Here is a 24,529-nt window from a genome sequence, read left to right on the forward strand (position 1 = left end):
AGTGTTTATTTCTTTAACCTTTACTTATCAAGGATAATAGATGCTCTGCTGATCTTATATTACATTTATATATATTTCAGCACCAGTGCACCATTTATACAGGAATGTAGGTCTTTAAATCAAAACTAGATAACGTTGTGTAATTGTGGAGTGTAAACTACTAAAGACACAATCAAAGACCTCAATGGTAATTTAATTATGTGCTAAAAGTCAACAGATCACAGTTTGTTTTTAAATACACTTTAATATCTCACACATAAGACAGCACTTTGAGGGAATACATGTGCACAAATAGAGTCGTACGCCACTTAAGTTTGGTTAATAACAAAATTATATGCGACACAATTTAGACCAACATAATTTTCTATGGCTTTATATGATTCTGAGAAACTTAATAATAAAATAATTTGTTGCTGATTCCTAATCAGTCAAAAAAAGTGCTCTATAACAGGCACTCCGATGTGTTATATTTAAGTTAACTCAAGTAAAATGCAGCACAGCATGCCGCATTAGTGCCACCCAGTGGCGAAAGAATACAGCATATGTTTGTGCAGCACTTCGTGCAAATAATGTTTGATATGTTAACCTGCGTTTCAGGAATTTTAATAAAGGGGACAAAATAGTGTCTTTTACTGTACCTATCCCAGAAGTCATTGGGTTAAGGTAGACAGACGTATTTCAGTATCAAATGTCGATTCATCCATCATGGATTCAAAATCACACACCATAAATTCTGAATTAACAAGCATCTAAATGTGTGTTGATGGCTTTAAAAGGCAGCGGGTTTACCAGTCAGGGGGTTCAGTGTGGGGACTTTCAGACACGTTCATGACAGCAAAGGGTTGGGGTGTTTGTAGCCTGACATGAGGACAAATTGCAGGCAGTGGGCTGCAAGAAACACAGCGTGCACATTCAAAAAGTTCTGTCTCAGGCTCTGGGGACGACACCCATGTTTCTCTTTCTCAGATATCCACCCCTGGCTGATTGGCTACAGGTACATGCCGTTGATGAGGTAATCTGACTCCTCTATGGTGAGCGGTCGCGTTTTCTTCAGCTTGTGTCCAACAAGTCTGAGACGACAGCCAATCAGGAGCAGCAGCAGAGCAGTGATGATCAGGCCGAGAGCCAGAGGAAGGATGGCACCTTCAGGAGGTAACGGAGGCCATTTAGAAAATTAGGAAGAACATGACACGTAAAAAAAAGAACTGGAGGATAAAAACAAACCAAAACTATACCTGGCTGTGGTATCGGATGCCCTCCTATCACTGGAAGTGGTTTGGGGACAGGAACATTGCTCTCTGCCTGGCTCTGGGGTACTTTTGGGGCAGCTTCCAAGAAAGGTACACCCAACATTTAGATTTGGAAACACTTACTGGCATGTCCATGACGTTTTATTGAAATACACTCTGTCTTTACCTATCTCAGTTTGTTTGGTGATTGGAGGAGCCATAGTTGCTGGTTTGAAAGCTGGACCTAAATGATGTTCCCATGAATACAAAAAAGAGATTGTTTTATGTTGTTGAAATTAGAAAATTAGATTTAAAAAAATTAAAAAGGAGAAGGCGCAGATTCTCACTTTTTTGTATACATTCACTGACACAGTCAGTTTCCTGGAGGAAGTTGTTATGGTTGCCCTGGCAACCGCCATACAGAAAGTGTTTGCATGCCCCCGCCTTTTGGTCATAGTACCAGCGTGGGAAGGTGCCTTTACAGGGTCCGACAACCGGAGCCGCAGCACATGGATCTATAGCAACACACACACAGAGAGAGAGAGAGAGAGAGAGAGAGAGAGAGAGAGAGAGAGAGAGAGAGAGAGAGAGAGAGAGAGTCAGGCTCAATCGACTTCTTATCAACCTTTGACTATTTGTTCTTCACATGGAGGGCACAAGAAGTGGATAATGAAAAAGTATTCAACACACAGCACCAGTACGTGTTTTTTGATACATAGTAAACTTAAGTACCTCGCATGAAAGAAGGGACGTTGTTTCCAGCTTGTTGCCTCTAAATAGCCAGTTAATTAATGCAGACTTAAGTCGAGATAAACTTTATTGATCATATGCAGGGAAAGGGAAGTTGCAGCCTGAGGAGAGTCAATGAATTCCCATCATCAACAAAAAGCACAACCAACCCGAAGCAAAGGTCAAATTATTTCTGATGTAGCGAGACAAGCACTTAGACATGAGACTGAGCATTCGTGAAACGAAGGAAAGACTCCTGAGAATGTAATACCTGCCGTGTAATACCTGCCGTGTAATACCGCCGCAGCCTGATCTAGGCATCAGATGGCGGACGGGGACAGAGGGGCTTTGTTCCAGCGCTCGGAGAAGACGCAGGCAAAGAGCTGCTTTCCCAGAGAATGCCGAGTGGCCCTGTGGCTCTGCCAGCATGTTGAGCCCAGTGCCATGACTCAATGGCAGCCTACAGGGCCTCCATCTGCTGCTATGTCCAGACACGCACTTAAAACTCTCTCTGCCTCTTTACAAAGGGGCACCGCACTAACGCCACAGCCATTAAAGGATCATTTTGTGAAGTAGACATTTTTACCAAATAAAGTTAAAGTCAAAGAAAGGCCTCCCAACCATGCATTTGGAACTAGCACTCCGTTTTGTATCACACGCATGTTTTTTCAACATGAACACAACCGTACCTTGACTGGCTGAAGCCTCCTGTTGACCGGGACTTTGGGGAAGAGTGGCCTTGCTCCTGTCCTGAGGTGGTAGGATGTTCACAGTGGTCTTTCTGGGCTCAGTCTGGAGCATGGAGACATCCTCTGCCTCCTCTGGCTGGGCTCCAAGCCGATCGACAGGGTGCGTCACTGACTTCCTGTTGCTGTCAACTAACACAATCACAGAACAACTCATTATTGAAGAGGGGGCGGGGCGTATTTATGCTTTTGCTTATGTTTTTCCCTTCATTCTCGCATGACACAAGGGTTTCTTACAGATTGGGCAGAATATTTCATCAGAGCGGTCTGGACACTGCTGCTTCCCGTCACAGGCGTACGTGATGTCAATACAGCATCCGTCATCACATTTGAACTGGTACTTTGAACAGAGACCTGTACACACTGGGGGCACACAATGTTACAGTTATACATCTTGTAATAGGCTTGCACTGGGACCCACATAAACCCAGTTTTTAATCATTTGAAAATGGTGAAAGTGCTCCATGTATTCTTTAATGTGCTCCCATTGAAACGCATGCACCTCTTGAGAAATAACTACAGCCTGGAAAGGAGCTCACGACAAAAAAACACAACAAAGAGAAATGTTTTTGTTGAACACTCCACCTTCTGCTTGGTGTTTTGGTGCCAGCACGGTAACAGAGACGTTGTCAGAGCTTTTCTGGCCCGATGTGTCAGTGACCGTCATGTGGAAGGTGTAGACTCCCTCCTGGAGTCCGCTGATCTTCAGCAGCCCTGGATGAGTGGCCTTCAACACATACACAAATTATTACATTTGAATTAATCACATGTGCATAGATTGAGATTTTTTTTCCTCAGAGCTTGTAAGACCGTGAAAGTTTCTCTCTCTTAAACATGCCAGCATAAATATTTTTTTTTATTTAGATAAGCATAACCGCATATAAATAAATGTTTGCCCTGTTACAAGCCCCTACCAATCTGTAATCGTGCAGATATTGTTCTTGTGCCACGATTTATTCTCTATTCAGACAATGTGAAAGGATTTATGTTTGTAATTCTCAATCTATAAAAAGAAATACAAATGAGGTGCACAATAAATACCTGAAAAATCAAAGTACTTCATTACATTCATCAACAAATCATATAAAAATACAATACTTCCGTAAAACAGTCCTGAATATTGAGTTACATCATTGCCCAAAACGACCTAATACACCTTGTGATGCTAAAGGGATGGATACAATCTACAGTGGACAATTTGATATCATCTGAAAGTTTATATGTTCCTATTGCTCACTCCTTCTTGAAAACTACAGGAGCAACATGTCTTTCCAAAAAAACAATGTCTCTGTGGTATAACTCATTTCTGGTGAACATTGACCCCAGATCAGCGCAGTGTCAAGTGTATCGGACTCGTCGTACTCGACACTCCCTATGTTGCCTCTGAGGCTGTGAACAGCGGGCAGGCCGCTGTCCTTGGAGCAGGTTGGCATGTAATAAACTCTTATCTCTGTTGACACAGCAAGGTATTATGGAGCTCTGGCCTTAAGCCGCCTGTTGACTTAGCTCATTCAAACAAGCAATTCGACAGTCGTGTCTGCGAGAGCAATTAGTGACTTTTCATACTGCAAATTAAAATGTTGGAATCATCTGATCCGTGAGAGCAGAGGGAACAATAGAGCAGTGCCCGTCTGCGTTTCCTCCAAGTTTGTTTTTTCAGGCTTTTATTCTCAAATCGAGCGCCGCCGTCATTAAACCGCAACCCAAACGTTTAATGACAAGATGTCTCGACTGTTGGCGCGCACTGACCTTCATTTTGACGGCCGGGTCCCCCTTGACGAGAGTCCATTCGTAGTGGTCGATCCCACGGTCGTCCAGGCTGTCCCGTCCATCCAGGACGGCCCAGTCTGTGGGCAGCTGGATCACCACATCCTGTCCAGCGTCACTGCGAGGAGGCTCATCCACATCTGCAACTTCACAGGAAAAACAACAACAGGATAATATAGACGATGTGCTACTTTATTTCAATTTGACTCGTGCACATTCACTCTTCCACTGGATATCACATAAAGTATGTTATCGTAACTGTATTGCACTAAGAAGATTACAAATAGAGATATCTATTGTATTTATTTAAGCCAGTGGCAATATTCTTAAAGCTTCTTCAGACCTGTTGTTTGGTCTGACTAATAATTCAAAACTCAATTTTATTCAGTTAAGAATGATAAAACTTAGATACCAAATCCTCATTTTGAAAAAAAGCTGAATGTTAATAATAATGTTATTTTTAACTTTACTTAAACGATAATGAATCAGCTGACGAGTCATTTCACTGTGGAAGCATACTTATTATTATCATAAAAACACCTGCTGCTGATCTCAGTGTAATCATTGACCCAGCCTGCCTGCTTCATGAAGATTATAGCAGCAGTTGCGAGTGACCGGTCTCTCCAATACTAGATAGACTGCAGTCAAATTTTCTTTACCACAATAAAGTTAGATAAACCAAACGTTGCCCAACCCTTCAAGAAAAGTAAGCACAAAGTACTTTGGAGGGCTAATTTCTTTCTGTTCTTTAGATACAAACAAGTAAATATTGCAAAAGCGTTCCTATGATACATTATATCATTCCTAGAAAACAAAAGTATCACATTATAAATCATTAGATAATGCTCATTTTTTGTTTACAGCATTATAAGCATGTTTCTATGTGAAGTAAAAAGAAGAAGAACAATTACAACTTTATATTGTGCTCCTTTCTCAGTTACATTTGAATTTGATCAGCAGTGTGTTATAGTATTTAAGCTTTAATGGGTGAAATGTTACCTATAAGTGTAAGCATATTGATTTGTTGTCCATAACTACACTACTACCAGCTTGCCATGCACTCAGCTTTGGTGAACTGTAACAAAGGGCCCTGCAGGATTGTAATATCAACACGGAGATGAACGGGCTCAACACTATCGATTCTAAATCATGATCAATCACATGGACCAATACGCAGGCTGTCGTCATCCCCCCACCTTGTGCAGCCTCCTCGTGGGGACGTCCTTCCCCGGGCCCCGGACCGCCGGTTGAGACGGGGAGTTGTCCCTGCGTGGTGTTGGGCGTCCGGCTGTACGTGGCGAAGCCCTGCTGCGGGGCGAAGCTGCAGACGTTGTTGCCCCGGTAGGTGCAGTTGAACAGGTAGCAGCTGAGGCTGTCCCCGGGATGCCTCGGGTCCTGCTGAACCACCGCCACGGTGCAGTGGGGCTGCGAGCAGCAGGCGTGCACACAGTCCCTCCAGGTGTACACCCTGTCCGGGGACAACAGGAACGTGGCCCCTTGCTCGATGGAGGCCTTGGTCCGGATGATGCGCTCTCCGACGGCGTTGAAGTCGCCCACGCACGAATCCATCGCGTCGGCCGCCCGATGCGGCTGGTCCTGCTGCAGCTTGCGGAATTGCTCCAAGAGCTCCCCGACGCCCGATATTTTGGATTTCAGATCCGTGATGGGCAAAGAGCGGGCGTCGCCGCGTCGACCCGCGGCCAGCAGCGCCGCGCAGGCGAGCAGCAGCCGGGGATGCTCAAAGAGAGCCATGTTGTTCACGCGCTGACACGGCGTCTCCCTCCTCGGCCTTCCCACATGAACCGTGTCCCCGGTAATAATGTGTGCAACGCGGTATTATTCTGCAGAGCGCTCGTCTGTATTTTGGGAGCGGAGCAAGCGGACCGTTTGCCCTCTGACGATGCTAGAAATCTGTCGTTGTCATGGTGAGGGGCGGGGGGGGGGGGGGGGGGGGTGGGGGGGCGCGAGACCGTTTGGAAAACCACTGACGTCACAGTGATGGATAAATATGGCCAGAGGACACACCTGCGGCTCTGTTTACCCCCCCCCCCCCCCCTCCCCTCTCTACTTTACAGGTGTTTGCTTTTAGAAACGGGCACAGAGAGACATGTTCACGTTTTCATTATTCTAGCCTTCCAATAGTTTGTGTTCAGTTTTCTTTTAATTGTTATATTCTGAGGCTCTTGTCTGCCCGCATCTAAATTAAAACTGGATTTTAACAGTTGAATCACCCTGTAAAACTTCTTGAATTGTCGATGAGATTACTCAAGTTAAAATGTAAAAGCTACATTGTTTCTTCTGAGATTTTGTGGAATAAAAACAATGTAAAAACTACTACAAATTGTTCATTGTATTTTGAGGCTATACACCTTTGTTAGTTAGTTTATTGTGTGTTACTTTTGACACGACAACCACTTTTTTAGGTATTCTTTTTGATGTGCCTCGTCTGTATTTGTGCATTGCCGTTAGGCATTTACTAAAGGTGATGCCATTTTGAATTTTCTTTTGAAAGAAAAAGATAAGCTAATTTATGGCAAAAAATTATAATTGAAATGCCTGGAGAACAGTAGAAATATTGTAATTGTAAATATGAGGTTTTGTAGCATGTAGAGCTGTACTTTTATACATGAGAAAAGAGAAACCATTGCATTTAACAGCATATTCTATTAATAAAAACAGAATATTTCTAACATTTCTTTCACAGTTTCAAGATTTTGTTTTTAATATGACACAAAAATCGAGAATTATTTCAGATATGAAACAAAACAGACACACTGCTCATGATTATGTTCCCCATTTCTGACATCATATTTTTAAAATAAAAAAGGTCAAGGCGTTTTCACATGACATTACAATACATCTGATTGCTGATCATATCTACACAAGCAAGATAAGCACAATTTTGTCAGTATACAAAAAGAAAGAAAACAGAGCAAATTATTTAATGTAATATAAATTACTTTAATGAATATTATATATCCTATGATTTTTGACACTAGAAAATACAATACTATACAATTCATTTTTCACGTTTTCATTATAGACGCGGTCGAATCCTCATGGAGATCTAACTATGTTTATCAATGCGTTTTTAAAGTACATAAAGGCTGTTCACATATAATTCTATAACACAATATTTACACATTTATGAAAAATAAAAATGTAGATTCGTATTATAAAAAGAAATGTGATAAAAACAATTTAAATAAGGGTACGGATAAAATACAAAAAAAAAATGAAGAAAAACGGGGCATGCATGGACGTCCTTCAGATTACCAAAGCAATTAAATTAAAAATACATTAAAATAAAGTAGTGATAAGATGCCTATGATAAAAACATTAGTACAGATGATTTTGAATGTAGTCTTTTGTATCTCAGGCTTGTATTAGAAAACGGTCAGTCTCCAGTTTTGTAAACATTACATCTTGTAAAGACAGGAGAAAAATGTTTTGACAGTTTTCAATATTTTAACAATAGATTTTCTTACCAATTGTCACTTTTTGCGCACCAGTAACAAAAAACTGTGTAATATCAGGGATAGCAAAACTAGTGGCACTTCTCAGTAATTCTTGCTTTCAAAGGGACCTTTTTTAACCCCAAAACTATCAAAATACTCTGAGTGTGAGTGGAAAGCTGTTCTGTGCACACAGCAAACACAGCTTCTTCTCCTAAAAGTCTTGATCTTATAAATACTGAGGTAAAGAGGAGAATACTGAGTTGTTGGGGCCAAGGTCCGGGCTTTTCTGAGTGGTTGTCGCCACTTAAGGCCTCAGGTTGGCTTCTGCCTGTAGTCTGTGATGGCCTTCCATAGTTTACACAGGATCCCGCCTCTGACAGGACACGGAGAAAAGAGGTTACAACATACAACGTGCAGTATACATGTAACCAACAGAAGTTACATTGCATATCCTAGAACTCAGCGTTTCAATAATCAATCTTTGGCTGTCTATAATTAGCCATTATATATATTTCTAATGCATTTGACATAGTTTCTCTTGTCCTGAGAGTTAGAACACACTTCCCTGACTGTACATGTATGTGCACAACATATTTTTCTGTCCATTAATGAAGCAAGGTTTTTACAAAATACAGAGAACAGGGGTTCACTGGCAACTACTGAGTTAAATTTAAGACTTTTTGAGACCTTTTTAATATCACAGAGAATTAAAGAATAATTTAAAACCTGTTTCACATTAAAATTGGCCAAAGTATGAAAGCAGTAGATGATACAATAATAATTATTTAAATCACATTTTTTTCAGTACTTCCCCACAGTATAAAAAAATAATTCCCATCTAATTATTACGATGACGATATAATAAATGAAATTAATGCAAACTGGCCCGGATAAGCAGCAGACAATTTAATTCATCGATTTCATTAATTCAAGTTCATTTACGTTTTAGTAGTGATGTATTAGGTCTCAGCAAAAAAGGATTTAACAGCCTCCCGTTCACATAATCCACTGTCTCACTTGTAACTTTTAAGTGTATGATTTCTCCCGGCAGACCATAACCGGATACAAACACATATTATTATTGCCTACAGCAGGCATGAGGGACAATATAATACTTTTGAATACTTTCTAAGGCCTGTTTTTAAGGAAACTGATTCCATTGCTTTTTAAGAGATTTCATCTGCAGATACATTTTGTCTTTTTACATACAACCACTGGGGGGCGCCGCATGCACAAATGTACAAATCCTACACAAGCAGTGATGGCTTCATAAATAATTGTTTTTGAAATGTTCCACTCTTAGGTGAACATGATATACTATGAGCCGATTTATAGCTACAAATGAAAAAAGTATAAAAAGAAGACAGAGACTGGAGTAGTAGTAGCTAGCAAATGAACATGTTTAAAATATGGACACCGTATGATTTCTGAGAAATGAAAAATACACCAATACAAACTCCATTACGCAACAAACATGACCGCTTCTGCTATTTGGAAAGCTGCGGTGCTTTTCAGATGTGAGTTTCAGAGTTTTTTTTTAGTGAATACAGAAGTGAAACTGCGAACAGACAACAACAAAAAACCTACTTTAGTCTTAAACTCTTCAGATCGTCTCTCGTTACATCGTGGAGGATGTTGTTCAACGTGTACTCCTCGTTTAGTATCTGGAGAAACAAAGTGCATGAAATGAGGGCGCAGGGTACAAACAGCCCTTCGGTACTAAACAGGTACATGGGATTCAAGGAGATGTCGCTCTGAGTTTAAATTCTGTTCTTTGTAACTGTACGACGCTTCATACCATCTTTTATGTCATCGCTTAATCTAGTTGCAAACCACTCGGCAACGTTGTTGTAAAAATGGCTTTATAAAAAAAATTAAAAAAACATCCCTCTTCCTCATGGAAATACATAAATCACTGTCCGTCTCCAGAGTAAAAGCAGGGACTCACTCGCTCTACGGAGTCCTGGTCAGCGCCGTAGAGCCGGAGCCAGCTGGTCATATCGGAGTCTTCACGTCTCTCTGCAGGTGGACTCCTCGCTCCCTCGGGGACACTGGATGCTGAGGGGATGTCTGCCGGAGAATATAGGGAACAGGCTCCTTCAGACACACTGGACCCATTCATACAACATTTGTAGAGGAAAACACAGATGTTCTGCAGCATCAAAATAACCACATTATAAGGATATCTTACTTATTATAAGCTTCAACTTCAAAGTCGCCTTATATAGCAACACTAGTCAGTCGTCATACCAGGAGCAGGTATGTTATTGTAGTTTAGTAGCTAACCTGTATCTCGTTCTTTGCCCACATACAACTGTTCAATGCAATTTAGGGTAGAAAATAACACTTGGCAGGTGAATACTATACATATTTCCCAACTATATTTGTACAGTTTGCTGGCAGATGTTCAGCAATATATTGCAGTAAATTGCAGCAATACATGTCAGACTGCATTCTTAGATATTAACTGTCGCTATTACTAATTTCCAGTGTAATTTACTGTTCATAATGTAGTAATAGCAGACTACACAACAACACCTGTAGTGCAAGTAAATTGTTTATTGTTCTGATATATCGCTATTAGATTTGGAGAATTCTCAACATTGGGTCCTTTCAGTATCAGGCTCAAAATCCAGCAACAGCTTAACTTGACTTTGCAAAAAACGGTGCCTCTTAAAAGAACTACACAATGTTTGCAGAAGGAGTTTGTCCATGTACAACAGGATCAAGTTAATCGCCTCCAGATGAAGCTGTATCATCACATTGGTAATGCAGGCTGTGTAATAGATGTTTTCATTCTGGAAGTCACACACCTCCAGTAGGTGATGGGAACGCTCCGGTCATGTGCATTGTTCATGTCACGACTTGTATGAACGACTCAGTGAGCTAGAAGCAACCTCAGACGATTGGATATTGCTCTGCACTGTTCTGTGACGGTGTGTTTACGACAGAGGAGTCGCCTCCATGAGCCACAGCTGCTTGTGAAAGCTAAAGGCAGACTGGTAGTCGAAGCAGAAGAGCCGCTAGTGTCGCAAACGGTCAGAGTGAAAAAGGTAAATCAGAATGAAGTCCACACCTGCAGGCTCAGATCGCAGCCTCAGTAGTCGGATCTCCATCTCTCTCTCCTCCAGCACTTGTTGCAGGATGGCCTGGTACTCTCTCTCCTTCTCCAGCAGCTGCTCCATCAGCCTGGAGTCAAACAAGTCAGAGGGAGGAAAACACAACATGAATTAGACAAATGAAATGACTTCATAAAATACATGAAAGCTAACAGAAAAGAAAAGCCCTTGTGGCCGATAAACACATCTAATCCCGGTTAATTGTTCTTGACTACCTTTTGGTCTCCAGCTTCATCCGGCCCAGCTCCATGCTCACAGAGCGCTGTGCATTATGGGACTCGTGTGAGACGGTGGAGCTGAGCGTGCTGATTGCCGAAGTGGCCACGGTGTCGTTGTTGGCGGCGGCGGGAGGCGCCCGGCTCTGGTGGGTGGAGCTTCTCTCCGGCTCGCAGTCGTCGTCGTCAACGTCCTCCTGCTCAGCTGGGTCGCTTTCTGAGGCCAGGCTGAAGTGAGGCATCAGCTCTGAACACAGACACGGGACCGGACTTTAACGGCTCGGCTCGCTGGATGATGTTATTGGAACTGAAAGCGCCATTGATTCCGGCGTTACATTGAGATCCAGATTCCAGACAGACAGGTATGTATGTATAATTATGATTTAATCGTAGCGTTAGAAATGAAAATCTCAATCAACAGAAAAATCTATCAATTTAGATTCACTAATTGATAGGTTATCTCTAAAGTTAAAGTTACAATCATTCGCTGGTTTCAGCTTCTCAAATGTGAGGATTTGCTGCTTTATCCTCGCAAATGACATTTTCTGTGGTTTTGCTCAAACAAAACAGGCAATTTGTGATGAATATTTCACAATATTAATAAATAATCTAAATGCTGTTACTTAATCCTGCACCAACACTGCATACTTTTATTCGTTTGCTGTGATAATCTTATCATCGAGTACAAAAACACAATACAATTATTCAAATATATTTCAGCTTTCAATCAGAAATAAACTAGTATCGGTGCGGGCCTTTAATAAACCCACGATGGCCTTTTGTTGCATTACAAACAAGCCACGTACAATGAAATGAACATGCACACAACATTATTCTTACTCAATCTAACAGGCAATGTATTGTGCTGAGATTTATTGTGATCACATTTTATTGTGTAAGCAGCTGCACAAATACACAAACTGCCAGACTGAGCTGCACATCGGTCGAGCTTTACAGCTGCTCCTCGTTCTCCTTTCCCTACTTTTGAGCTACAGTAACGGATGCTACTCCATTGTGCTCATGTGAGTGACGTCAGTGTTTCAGTTGTCATCACAGAACATCCCCAGCCTCCCAGATGAGCTGCGATTACATCCAGGAGGAACTCCCACCACAGCTCGGCTTCGCCGACCGACCGGCGATAACTTATTTAGAGGCAGTGATGACGGTACCTGGAACCATGATGGTGATGGCGGTCTGCACAGCTTTGCGAATGATGTTGTCCAGAGCGAACATCCAGTGAGGCTTGATGTTGTGGTTTCGTAGCACTTTGTTGACCTGAAGACGTAACGTTTTATAGTTAAAATACTGCATTGTTAGCATGAAGACATTTTTCCCAGTTTCGATTGTTCATTTGTCTCTTGTTATATGCCAACAAATATGTCAAAAACTCAGGATCAAAGTATTTCTATGTTCAAGTCCCCATCAAATCCCTGTTTAAAACGAATGTTGCTAATCTAAATGTTAGAGGACTCATCCTGCAGTCTGGGGCGTTAAAAATAAATACATCTTTCAATCAAATGGGAAGGAATATGTTTAAATCCCTCTTGTAACTTTACACCGCTCAAATATTCAGTTTCACTGTGAAATACATCTCAGTAAGAAGCTGATTTCATTGGGACCTAATTAATATTTACTGCTCTTTCTTTACCTCAGCGTTTTCTGCCACAATAACCAATTCTCCCAAAAGGGTCCTTTAAATAATCATATCATGTTTGCTGATATTTGAGGATAATTCAGTCTCAATTATTGTACTTTTCAATTCATGCACTACAAACCAAACTATGAATCTTCCCAGCTGCATGACTGCTCTACTGTGAATGGTTTGCACTGATGACCAACAGGAGGCATCAGAGCTCCATCTTCCAGCAGGATTATGCAACACACTCCTTACAAATATGAAAACAAAGCTTGCTCTTGTGTCCTTACATCTGCATAACTGCCTTTCTAAAAGGGGAGAAGCAGATCAGACCTTTTCACAGAATGTGCAATTACTCCTGACAGATTCCCCTGTTATCGCCTCGCTGAAAGGTTACAAGCGTTTCACAGTTATCTGTCCGATCTCTGTGCAGGGCGAGCAGCAACATGGCAGCCTGCTGCTTTCTGCAGCTCATATAAAATGACAATTATACTGAAGTGTTCAGAGCACGTGGTTTATGAAGAGGCTGGGAGCAGCTCTGCCTACAGGGTGAGGGGAGGGGGGGGGGGGGGGAGATAATAGTCAGGAAATCACGTGTTTACAGGTGCAGGAGAAAAAAAGCAAATAAAGCCTTGAAGAAACAGTTTGGGTTTTTACGGCCGTAATTTGAAACTTGATTCTCAGATAATCTGAGGATAATTAGTCAAAAACTGAATCTTTTTGTTTGGTATTTTGGGTTTGATTCATTATAAGATGAAATGTGGATTTACTGCCATGAATTTCTTCTCGACCCCTCTATATAATCATTTCTCTGGATGATACTTACAGCGTCCTGGAAGCTGAACAGCACGACCTGCAGCTGACTGATGGCGGTGCTTTCAAAGTCCAGCTCCAGCTTGAGCTGAGACAACGTGTTGGCGATGATTTTCCTGTCGGCCATGCGAACGAAGTCGGCCAGGCTGACCACGAGGGTGGAGATGTGCTGAGGCTTCAGCTTCATTTCCTCAGAGCCCTGCAGGGCAAAAATGAAAGAAGGGGATCAAAGCCATTATTGGGAAGTGTGCATAAGTTAGTATCCATTTCTTGATTTATGTGTCTGCGGACTGATGGTGACTTCCATAACCAACCTGTTTGAGGGCCTCCATCAGGTTGGCCACCACTTTGTCCCGGTCCTCCGTCAGGATGTGGTGCAGTGTGGCTCGTCTCTCGCTGTCCTTCCGAAGCATGAAGAAGCCCGAGTCCTTCTCATCTGGGGATGGAGGCGCGCTGTGGTCCTCGAAGTTCTCCACTGGAATGCTGAGAAGAAGAGAAAAGATTTGGGCTTTCTGTGAACTAGACATTCTTCAATGATAATGGAGCTCCCACAACAGTTTGTAAACAAATGAGCATGTAATGCTCATATTACATGAACAAATGAAGTTAAAATGTATGCCGTAGCCCTAATTCGGATGCGGGAAAAAAGACCCTCATGACCCCATTTACTTGGACAGAACACTCCTATCCTACCTGAGGAAGAGGGACCTGGGACCCTTGACATCCCTCTCGCTGTAGCACTTCACACTGGGCTTGAAGATGAATGGGTTGGTGTTGAGGTCGTTGTCAGGGGAGACGGAGCCGTACTCACTGCTGCTGCTGGTGTCCTCCACCACCACCGGCACCGGCAGGGAGATACTGCGGAGGTACTCTGAAGGACAGCACGAATAAAGACAACCTTAAAAGTGCCTGTTGCATCATTTGTACACCACTAATCTGATGTTTTGCTTCGTACAGCACAGAAGGAGACTGCGGTCTGAACCAGGCAGCGGGCCGGAGCAGCTTTCAAGAAGGAGCAATTACTAAAAGTGCTGATGGAAAAAGGCACAAAGAAAAAAATGTGATAATACTCGACCATCACGCTGAGGGAGAACATATCTGATGCATCTGGCAGCAAATTAACGGCCATAATATGCACATTTTGAAACAGTGGTTAAAAAGACATTCAAGCATTAGGAAAGAAGTCATGTTTTGCAAGGTCTATTTTGCCAGGCAGGTAGCCCGCTGGCAGAAAAAAAGAAAACCGTAGCCTAGATACTCTTTGGTGAAGCAGGCAGATGAGTCGACATGACTGACGCACAGATTCATAAACGAGTCCCTCTAGTGGTAAATATGTGGAGAAAAGTAAAGTGTAGGGAGTAAAGTAACTCACCAGTCCCAGGAGACAGAGCTATGATGGGAAAATAAATAAAACATGTAAATGCGCGTCAGCAGTTAACCGAGAACAAAACATTTCCATGTAAGACTGGCAGAATAACATTTCCAAGTACACAGAGAACTTTTAATCTTTTTTTTGTTCGGTGCCAGGTCACATGATAACATCACTGATGCAGGGTGGAAACCCAACAATCAAAATTGTGAGCGTGTTCAGGCTACATAATTAGCAGGTGGGGCAGGCGACTCACGGGTGATGATTATTAGTAAAAAAAATATTTAACATTTCTCAATCTTTTGAGGCAGTGAGCTTTCCCATAAAAATAGGTCAGTTAATTATCACAGGGAAGCTGCTGTCTTTTTCTTTGATTTTAGGATGTTTAGTGTTTACCCTTTAATCAGACAAATCTGTGAAAGACTGGAGCCAGTACACGGATAGCTTAGCTTAGCATAAAGTGCTAATTGTTTGTATTTGTTTTGTTCAACCTTTTATTCTTCCACCGATACTGAGAGATGTTAAACCGCAGTTCATTTTGGTTTTCATCAACTTATGTGGACCCAAACGGAGCTGAGCCCACCTGTGAAGCTGCTCTTGCTCTTCTTCTTGCGGCTGGTGACGGTGAGGAACTCGTCGGTGAGCAGGTCGAGGGCGGTGGCGCGGCGGTCCGGGTCTGGCTCAAAGCAGCGCAGGATGAAGGCTTTGGCCTCCAGCGACATGGAATCTGGGATCTCTGGGTGGATCTTAAACATGCCCACCTGCAGACAAAGGACACGTGTTCAGTTCAGACAGACGTAAATAAATTCTAAACAACAACAAAATAAGAAGCTCTGAAAAGCTCTTTGGGATGTCCTGCTCTCGGGGGTACATTCTTTGATTTGAGGGGACAACTTAAATGGGCAGTGAGTGTTTAACCAGTGAGCTGGGAGACTGTGCTTCAGGGCACACAGTTCAAGACTCGGGACAACAAGAACCCTAGAAATTCCTGTTGTTGCTGTTGAGGAATGTTGATTTAAGACCAGCAGGGAGATGCCCCTCCCTTGAGACATTCCACAAGGATGAGTGAAGAGTATAAAAGGACTGTTTTACTATTTAAGACAGCTCTACACACCATGCAAAGTCCACACACAACATAAGATCCTCTCATGGATTAAGATGATGTGATTGTAGTACAGTTGCATGAATTCTCTGATCCTTGTCCAGAAAATGTCTTCTGCTTTCATGTTGTGTTATTGTACTGTAAAGGTGTATTCAGCAGAGTAACATGCACCTCCTTTGTTTGACTTCACAGCCCTTTAATTAAATCATACCTTATGGAAAATTCCATGATTCACAGCTTTGACAGGAGTGCTATAATGCGTTCCAGACAACCTTTAAACATCTCTACTGTCTTTAATGGCCTCCACATGGATGAAAACAATATTTTATTAGTCTGGAGCGCCATCCAGAGCAAATACACATTGTAAATTGAGCAAGTAAAAGGTTTAAAACAAAAGGTGCACACACAGAAACGGGGAAAACCTAAACATGCGGGAATCTGTGATTGTTCCTCTCAATGAGCTACACATGTTTGTTTGTCTTCAAACAAATGTTCGCACATAGATAATATTTGGAGTTTCTACTGAACTGGATAATGTAACAACACGCAGGTGGCAACACAATGCAGGTGCACAAACGGCTGACTCACTGGTTTCCATAAAAAAAGAGGAACCGAGAAGCGCAGACCCCGGCCTGGCTGATTATTTCATGAGGTGATGTTTTTCTAATGGATTTTGCTGAGAGAAAGTCACTTTTCGTGGTGAGCGTTTGGTAATTAATGAACTAAAACGCAGTGGGTTTTAAAGGTCCAGGCTGGTAGAAGAAGACTTGCACATCACTTCATCTGCTAGTAGTTGGCATGGACAGTACGTTTACAGAATTTCAATACGTCAGTGGAAAAGTCAGTTTGAGGCCTGAGAAAAGCTATCATGTGGTCCCATCATGGAATATCACACACAGTATCTTTAATAATTAAAAAGCAATTAAAAAGAGATACTTAAAAGATACTGTTGGTGTAGGTCCCATTTTAACGAAGATGGCAGAGTGTCAAAAGGTAGTGTATTTGCTACAAGTAACCTCTTTTCTTTTAATTTCTCCTCTAAATCACGTTGTTTCTGTTACGACCCCCGACTGTAGGATGTTTATGAACATAGAAGTGGGCCTTATCGTCAGTCAGCGCTACAGCTCTTCATGGGCACCTGATGGAAGATGTCACTACAGAAACAGATGTTCACCTGCCTTCTTCAACACGTTTGCTAGAATTACACACATTTCCACGTTGGGGTGATGGGGTTTGTTTTCGGCGCCGTCTCTCACCTTGAACATTGCAGCCTGCGGCTCTCCCAGTTCATAGAAAGGTGGTTTCCCAGTTGCCATCTCTATGATGGTGCAGCCCAGAGACCAGATGTCCGCTGGCTTGCCATATCCTCGAGGACCCTTGTCAATGATTTCCGGAGCCATGTACTGCAGTGTGCCTGGACAATCAGAAATACATAGACAGACTTTTAGGATGTTATTAATCATCTAATGGTGTATATGCTGAGCGGGGTTTCGGAGTTTGAGCGGGGATGGCTAAAAATACATTTTACAATTATTTGCGCGATTTGAATCTGGATGGGTTGGTTTTATTAATTCATTGGTGGCACTTTCAGATCTCTCATGCTTTAGGCTTGTCCTTAAAGTAAGAGTTAGGCTTAGGTACACACTAGGTCAATATTTATTTACTCTCTTGCTGAGGCTCCGGTCGCTAAGTCCAATAACTTCCTGAAATCTCTACTGGGTTCCTGGCAGCTGCTCTTGGCCAAGAAGTAGTTCAATTCCCCCTGTAAAACGGCGAAATTGACGATTTTATACTTTTTAAAAATTGTTTTTAATACAGATTGTTAAAAGCTTTATTGGTGGGTTCTTGCCACCAGGTTGGTACCAGCTGGACAGAAAGTGGTATTGATCTTTTCATCTAACTCTTGGCAAGAAAGCCAACAATCGTTGTTCTCAAAATGTCAAAGTATTCCTTTAAACTGCAATCAGACAGATTGTCTGTTTCCCTAAATTTCGAGCCTCTAAGCTAAAATAAAGCAGCTGGCTGCAGCTTCGCATTCGGCAGACAAACTAAAGAGAGGAACGATCATCTCATTTAACTCTCAACAAGAAAGTGAATTAGTGTTGCTTCCCAAAAGGTCAAACTATTGCTGTACGGTTGTGTTTAAGTGTCATCTGTTTGGATGCTTATGATTTATATGATCTAATTCTGACCGTGCTGCTTGCCAACCTCTGCCACATCGGTCTTCTTTTAATCCACTAACTGACCAATAAAACTCATAAATAAGTAAAGAAGTGAATAAATCAGGATTGTGTCTTGAATACCTTTCTTAAGGCCACAACATGTTTCATACACACAAGTGGTGAAGGTGACCTCAACAACAAATGACAGACTCTGATGTAAGTGGCAAAAAATAGTTTGCATTAAAACTAATTATAAGTTGCCTCTGTCCTGAGGTTGATGGCACAATTCTTGCAAATAACCAATCAAGTGACACAAGCTTTAAACAGGGTTTATGGTGTATGAGCAACAGCAAAGAGTCTCTCTCTGTCGTCAGTGAACCACAGCTCAGTCCAAAGTAACATGTTCAGCTCCAAACTCAAAGGACTCTTTTGTTCTAATAATAGCCTGCTGGGCGATGTTTGCTTCTTTTAGACGCTTGTGTACTGAGCTAAAAACAGGCGGGGATGCATTTATAGCCGACCTGGGTTATAAAAAGGAGTAGCCCAGTTTCCTGAAAGAGCTCCACCATTCAGGGTAAGTCCCTGTCTGTACCAATCAGCTGCCAGATGGTCTCATCTAAGGAGGCTAAACTGAGCCGCAATTGGCCCGCAGTGGTGCCGACATCACACGGGCTCAAACCTGCCCGACCTGACCGCAGACTCGTGCCAAAGACCCGAGACAGGATTACTGCTCTGAAAGGCAAGTATAATCAGTGTGGGGTTATTACCTCACGGCTCAGCTTTATTCATGGCCACTGAGCAAAGCTTTCCTTTTCCTTGTCGATTCGTGAAAATGGGGATTTATTTTAGAACAGACATCTAGAGGCATTCTCGAGGGATTGTGTGAACAAGACGTTATGGGTCAGAGCGTACCTGTGAAAGTCTCAGTGCAGGGGTTGATCCCAGCCAACCTCTTGGATGTGCCAAAATCGGAAATCTTCAGAACGCCGCTGTAGGTGTTGATGAGAACATTGTCACCCTGCGGATTGGAAATGACATCCGTGAGAACAGAGACACCCATTCCCCTCCCCTGACATTCCACGATGCTCTTGGGATTATGTGAGGCGCAGCTTACAAAATACTTGAAGGTGACAAAGAGCAGGTTACAACGAACGGGTGGAGGAGGGCGACATCCAAAACAAAGTGATTAACATTTACGGTACGCTAATGACGCTTATATGACCGTGTTGTTGAATCGGGTGGACGCATGGGGGAAGAGGCTGCTGACCTTAATGGCCGTATGGGATGGAAGCGTTATCAGTGGAGTTTTTTTTTTACAGAATAAAAAGGGATGTCAGGATAACGATATGAAGCGGTATAAAGATGCAAAAACAGCTGCGACGCTCCTGGAATGCATTCGCACAGAATTAGTACACATTTTAAAATCACAGTTTTACTTGTAATGAAACATGCTGAAAATGTAAAATGTCTCCGCCGTATAAACTTCTCATCAGTCACAAGGCGTTTCTTTTCAGATCAACCGGTTCTGGGGATTCCCTTGAGTGGGAACCGCTTGCACACATCTCCAGCTGCAGACCAGCTGGAAAGCTCTCCTAGCTCTTTTAAAGTGGTATAAGAATAAATAAATGACTGTAACAAGCCACAATCACATAAGAAATAGTTTTTTGTGACGGTGTTACTGGGTGAGCGTTTGCGCTCCTGAGTTAGCTGGGCAGTGGCTCGTTCTCAGTGGGTTTGTACTCATGAAAGGGTTAAAACCTCTGGACTTCACCGTCAGCCTATTTGTCCGTGTTTTCTTCCATTTATTCCGTTACGAGCTGTTGTTTTGTGTTTTGCGATTAAAAAAAACATGCTTTTGGAGAAATGGCGGTTGCCAGGGCTGCATTGGCTCATGTGTTTGACCAATCCCTGTACATTTGCATCACTCGTGGTCCTCTGAAATTGGAGCTGAAAAAGTCCCTCAAAACGGCGTTTCTCATCTTAAAAAAACGTCCATAGTTGCGGTTCAGTCTGTTCATCTTTTGTTTTTGCTAAATTCTCTGGTGTTTTTGTTCCAAAACCTGTCAATCAAAGAGTGCGGCCATTGGGGAGCGGCGACATCTTTCCCTCTGGACCAGCATCCACGCAAAATTTAAATAATAATACATTTGAATGTGGCTTAAGCGCAACTATTTTCTTTAATGATTCCTTTGTGGAAATTAGCCTGCTAGAAGCCATAATGCAACAAAGATGACCAACAAATGATTATAATAACGGTACAATATTGTCTTCTTCTGTTTGGTCACCTTGATGTCTCTGTGTGCTATCTGGTTGTCGTGCAGGTATTTGAGTCCCTCTAAGATCTGTCGCGTGTAAAAGCCGATGGTGGGCTCGTTGTTTTTCAGAGGGCCCCACTTGGACCTCAGCAGTGCGGACAGACTCCCTGGACGGGACAAAGAAGAACCACGATCAACACACCTGTGATCAGCAAAACAGTTATGATACGTCTGCAATTCAGAGCGTTTTTTTTCTACCTCAATTTTTCTCTTTAATGACGTATAAACTGCCGTTTCAATGCATTTATTGCAGAAACAGTTTTGGTGATGAGTGTACATATAGATCTTTTGAAATAAAAATGTTTCATATGACTATCTAGATATTGCTTTACCTTTTTGCAACTGTGAAAATGTGTTCAAAGACAATTTATTTCAGTGCAGATGTCTTCTTTTGGGTAAAATATATCATTATTCAGGTAAGCATAAAGAAGAAAATAAAAACGTGTAAAGATAAGCACTAATAGCCACTTGAAGAATATGCAGCCTGATGAGCATCCTGTCCATTCATTTCATCTCAGTTATTTTCAAATAGCGTGTGTATCTCTTGCTTGAAACTATTCCATCTTTCATTTAAAGGAACATATCAGCAACAGCAGGTCTCACCTCCAGGCACTTGCTCCATGAAGATCTTTATGAAGCCGTTCTCGCTGATGGACCCGAGGTACTGGACGATGTTCTTGTGCTTTAAGTGCTTGTGAAGCGCGATCTCCTCGTGGAGCGGCTGAGAGTACCTGTATTAAAGAAAAAGTAGCGGATGTCATGCTAATTCACACTAAAGATGATTCAATACTATAATTTACTGAACACTCAAAGATAATTAGTATTCTTTTGATTTTCTATATTTATGTGCCGACAGATACAGATTGCTTTATCTCCGCTTTTGTGGGTTTTTGTAGGTTTGCTGTTGGTTGAAAGATCAAAAGGTCACAATTTTTAATTAAAGATGTATTGAAAAATCTAGTTTCAGTGACACTATACTCCTCAAAATGAAAACGTGAAACCATTACAAAAAAAGCCATGATTAAGTATTTAACAGAAAACTAAAAATCTAGAATAGGTTATTAACAACCAACAATTATTATTACATTATCAATCATTAAACAGATATTTTCATGATTAAATAATTCAGTAATTTGGTCTACTAAACATCAGAAAATAGCTTAAAATGTTCCCGACTCGTTTCGAAGGGCGCCCTGTGTTAAAATGAATGAAATGATAATGTAATAATCAAAAGGGGTTTCAGGTACATGTTTCTGATGATTGACTATATTTTCCAGTAGTAGACTCCCTAATTATATGAACCTGACAATAAATTGATTGATGGTCTTAGTGTGCATTACCCGGTAGAGAAAGAAGACTTCTACAGATGTTGTTGTCTCTGTGTCTTTTCCTTCAGGTGACATGTAAACAGGGTGGATAAAGCTCAGATGCCAAAAGCCAAAAGAATAAACCAAGAACAACTGTGATCCTGATCTCAGATCAGAACAAAAGGAATCTCTCCACACTGAAAACATGCATACCAGCAATTTATGTTCACATTCTGCTCTCTGCATGAATCACACCCTCTCTCTTTCTGCCCATCTTGAGATTTCGATCCACTTCTGAATTATTGAACAAAATCCTCCACATGCTTTGCAGCAGAGCGCCGTGCTGACTCGCTGAAGTGATTAGTGAAAAACAAAGTGTGGCGGTGCAATCATGCAGTCTGAGAGAGTTAGAGACGAGTACAGAGTTTTGAGGAGACAGACAGTTGGAGCAGAGACATCGGGAGTTTGCCTCCACAGCTCCGCACTAACCAGTCACTCAAGAGGAGACCAGAACGGAGGCCACCAGGGACTCTGCTCATCTTATCACTCTCCGTCGGAGAAAAGCAGCACTTTTATTAATGATGCTCAACAGCAGAGCTGAAAAAGAGGCTTTAACGGCTCAGACACACGTTTACATAAACGCTGTATTTCAATCTTCGCAGAGGATGATATGAGCTGAGGGTGGCTCTAGCTCTAAAGAGTTTACCTTCCGGAGGATAATGAACCATTTCACCTTGAAACAGACGATAAGGATTTCAGTTAGACTGAATAAGATTAATCAGTTAAACAGAAAAAGAAAGAAAAATGAAAGAAAAAATAAATATTAGAGTTCTACATTTAAAAACAACGGAATACAAAAGTTTGTTGTATGGTTAAAGAAAAGCAGAGGTGGACTCAACCGACCAGCCCCACGCATGTCGACGTATTGCAATTTCTGAACAAAAAAAGCAGTTTGCAAATGGTCTGCTAACATCAAAAAAGGAACATTTGTTGTGTTGGTAATTTCTCTAATGGGTAACAAACGCATTTTAGTCTGGTAACGTTGGTCAGACAAAACGTATTCTAAATTAGCATCCCTAGTTTATCCTCTTTTAAACATCAATTCCATGTCAATCGGATAATTAGATTAGGAAACAGCTAGTGTGCAAGTATGGCATTTTGGTCTGTAGGTCACCAAACATATTAGGATTCCATCCTCTGATATGTACCACAAATATGTACAGATAACTTAAAGGTGCCCTGGGTAGTTTAGATGACGAGTAGCATCATGAAACAATGCTTTCAGGAGAGATTCCCCATGTTGTTTACACTCGAGCACGTGGGTGATGCAGTACATACTTCTGCCACTGGTTTCACACTATTCAACCATCAGCTGCACCGTGCTATCAAACAGGGATGTAAACAATTCAGGATTTGAAGAATTTATCTTATGAGGAAGGAACATGTTTGTTAAACACGAGAGACAACTTGTCAGGGATCAAAACACTGGTTGAGGGAACACTTTGACCTATTTAATGGTGCTAGATGGATTACAGAGACAGTAAACATTACAATTTGTCCTCAGGGTACCACAAATATCCATATTAAATATCCTTGTCAATTTCAGTCTTATTAAAAGACTGCCTGACAAATAGCAAGGCAAAAAAATGTATTTTTAAATGAAATTCCTGTCCAGACTCTCACCTGCTGTCTCTCTCTGGTATTTCTTTGATGGCCAGTCGAACCTGGTTGCTGAGGTCTCGGCCCGCATACACCACACCAAATGTGCCTTTTCCCAAGACCACCCTGTCTCCATGCTCATCGTACTCGTAGTCGTACTGTGGAGACAAGGGCGACAAACAGACAGCATTCACTATAAAGACCCGATCATTTCTTATCACTGTGCCTGGAGTCGAGTTACCTGATCAGCTGTGTCCGAAATCACTCACTCCTCACTAAATAGTGGACTTTGTAGGGAGTTCACCATTCTGGTAGTTCTGTCAAAATGTATCGTGAGAATGTGGGACTCAAAGTATCCCACAATGCATTGTGAAAAGTAGTGTCCAGTAAATGGTCACTAACCGAGCAATACATACCGTCATGCATTGTGCAGAAGGAAAAAACGGCAGCCGGACGAGAGGCAAAACCAATGAGTTGGGACATAAAGCGTATGTATGTTATGGGAGCGCATCACAAACGGCCACAGAGTCCTTTGTATTTATGCATTTGTGTCATTAAGCTTATTACCTCCATATTCACAACAGCAGCGCTTTCCTTCCCAATAAAAGTCCTAAACATACAGTAGATCACTGCTTACCAACTTAAGCATCTCCCTAAGAGGCAACTCAACAACATAGCTTACAAAATGTATTTCTCACAAAGATGCATGTGGGTTAATATTATGGATGGCTCACCAGCTGACGTTGATCTGGCACTTATTAATTGAGCGACAGCTAAATGCAATTCTTAACCCTAATAAAAGCCATTGATCCATTGGAAAATAAGTGACGTGTGTATACAAAAGAAGCAATAGCATAGTTATTTATTTGTTTACTTGAATTCTGTTGAATTCTGTTACATAAT

At 41.8% G+C, this 24,529-nt stretch overlaps 2 protein-coding genes across 3 annotated transcripts in view; both read right to left on the bottom strand.

The window, feature by feature from the left end:
- Nucleotides 1–224: 224 nt before the first annotated feature.
- Nucleotides 225–6,395, bottom strand: lrp11 (low density lipoprotein receptor-related protein 11). Of its 2 annotated transcripts, none has more exons than XM_034528040.1 (9): nt 5,668–6,395; nt 4,454–4,617; nt 3,290–3,431; nt 2,942–3,067; nt 2,648–2,836; nt 1,577–1,744; nt 1,417–1,473; nt 1,236–1,328; nt 225–1,143 (listed from the first exon to the last, which is right to left on the bottom strand). In XM_034528040.1, the coding sequence occupies exons 1-9, from the start codon at nt 6,221–6,223 to the stop codon at nt 989–991; spliced, it is 1,650 nt and encodes a 549-aa protein (XP_034383931.1). In that variant the 5' UTR covers nt 6,224–6,395; the 3' UTR covers nt 225–988. The 2 variants fall into 2 exon arrangements, with proteins under 2 accessions (XP_034383931.1, XP_034383932.1); XM_034528041.1 differs by having other exon boundaries at nt 4,454–4,611; nt 5,668–6,384.
- A 774-nt stretch (nt 6,396–7,169) lies between these two features.
- The window catches only part of map3k5 (mitogen-activated protein kinase kinase kinase 5), a 63,331-nt gene continuing 45,971 nt past the window's right edge, over nt 7,170–24,529 (bottom strand). Inside the window, exons 15-30 of the mRNA XM_034527004.1 lie at nt 23,651–23,784; nt 21,264–21,391; nt 20,631–20,767; nt 19,258–19,363; nt 17,440–17,597; nt 15,665–15,842; nt 15,085–15,102; nt 14,406–14,583; nt 14,027–14,195; nt 13,726–13,911; nt 12,433–12,538; nt 11,264–11,510; nt 11,006–11,118; nt 9,878–9,999; nt 9,517–9,593; nt 7,170–8,302 (exon numbers count right to left, since the gene is read on the bottom strand). Coding sequence (XP_034382895.1) covers nt 8,242–8,302; nt 9,517–9,593; nt 9,878–9,999; nt 11,006–11,118; nt 11,264–11,510; nt 12,433–12,538; nt 13,726–13,911; nt 14,027–14,195; nt 14,406–14,583; nt 15,085–15,102; nt 15,665–15,842; nt 17,440–17,597; nt 19,258–19,363; nt 20,631–20,767; nt 21,264–21,391; nt 23,651–23,784 — 2,118 coding nt within the window. The 3' untranslated portion in view covers nt 7,170–8,241. The remainder of the gene's footprint in view (nt 8,303–9,516; nt 9,594–9,877; nt 10,000–11,005; nt 11,119–11,263; nt 11,511–12,432; nt 12,539–13,725; nt 13,912–14,026; nt 14,196–14,405; nt 14,584–15,084; nt 15,103–15,664; nt 15,843–17,439; nt 17,598–19,257; nt 19,364–20,630; nt 20,768–21,263; nt 21,392–23,650; nt 23,785–24,529) is intronic.

The sequence above is a fragment of the Cyclopterus lumpus genome, chromosome 24 (assembly GCF_009769545.1).
Source record: "Cyclopterus lumpus isolate fCycLum1 chromosome 24, fCycLum1.pri, whole genome shotgun sequence".
NCBI classification, from domain to species: Eukaryota; Metazoa; Chordata; class Actinopteri; order Perciformes; family Cyclopteridae; genus Cyclopterus; species Cyclopterus lumpus.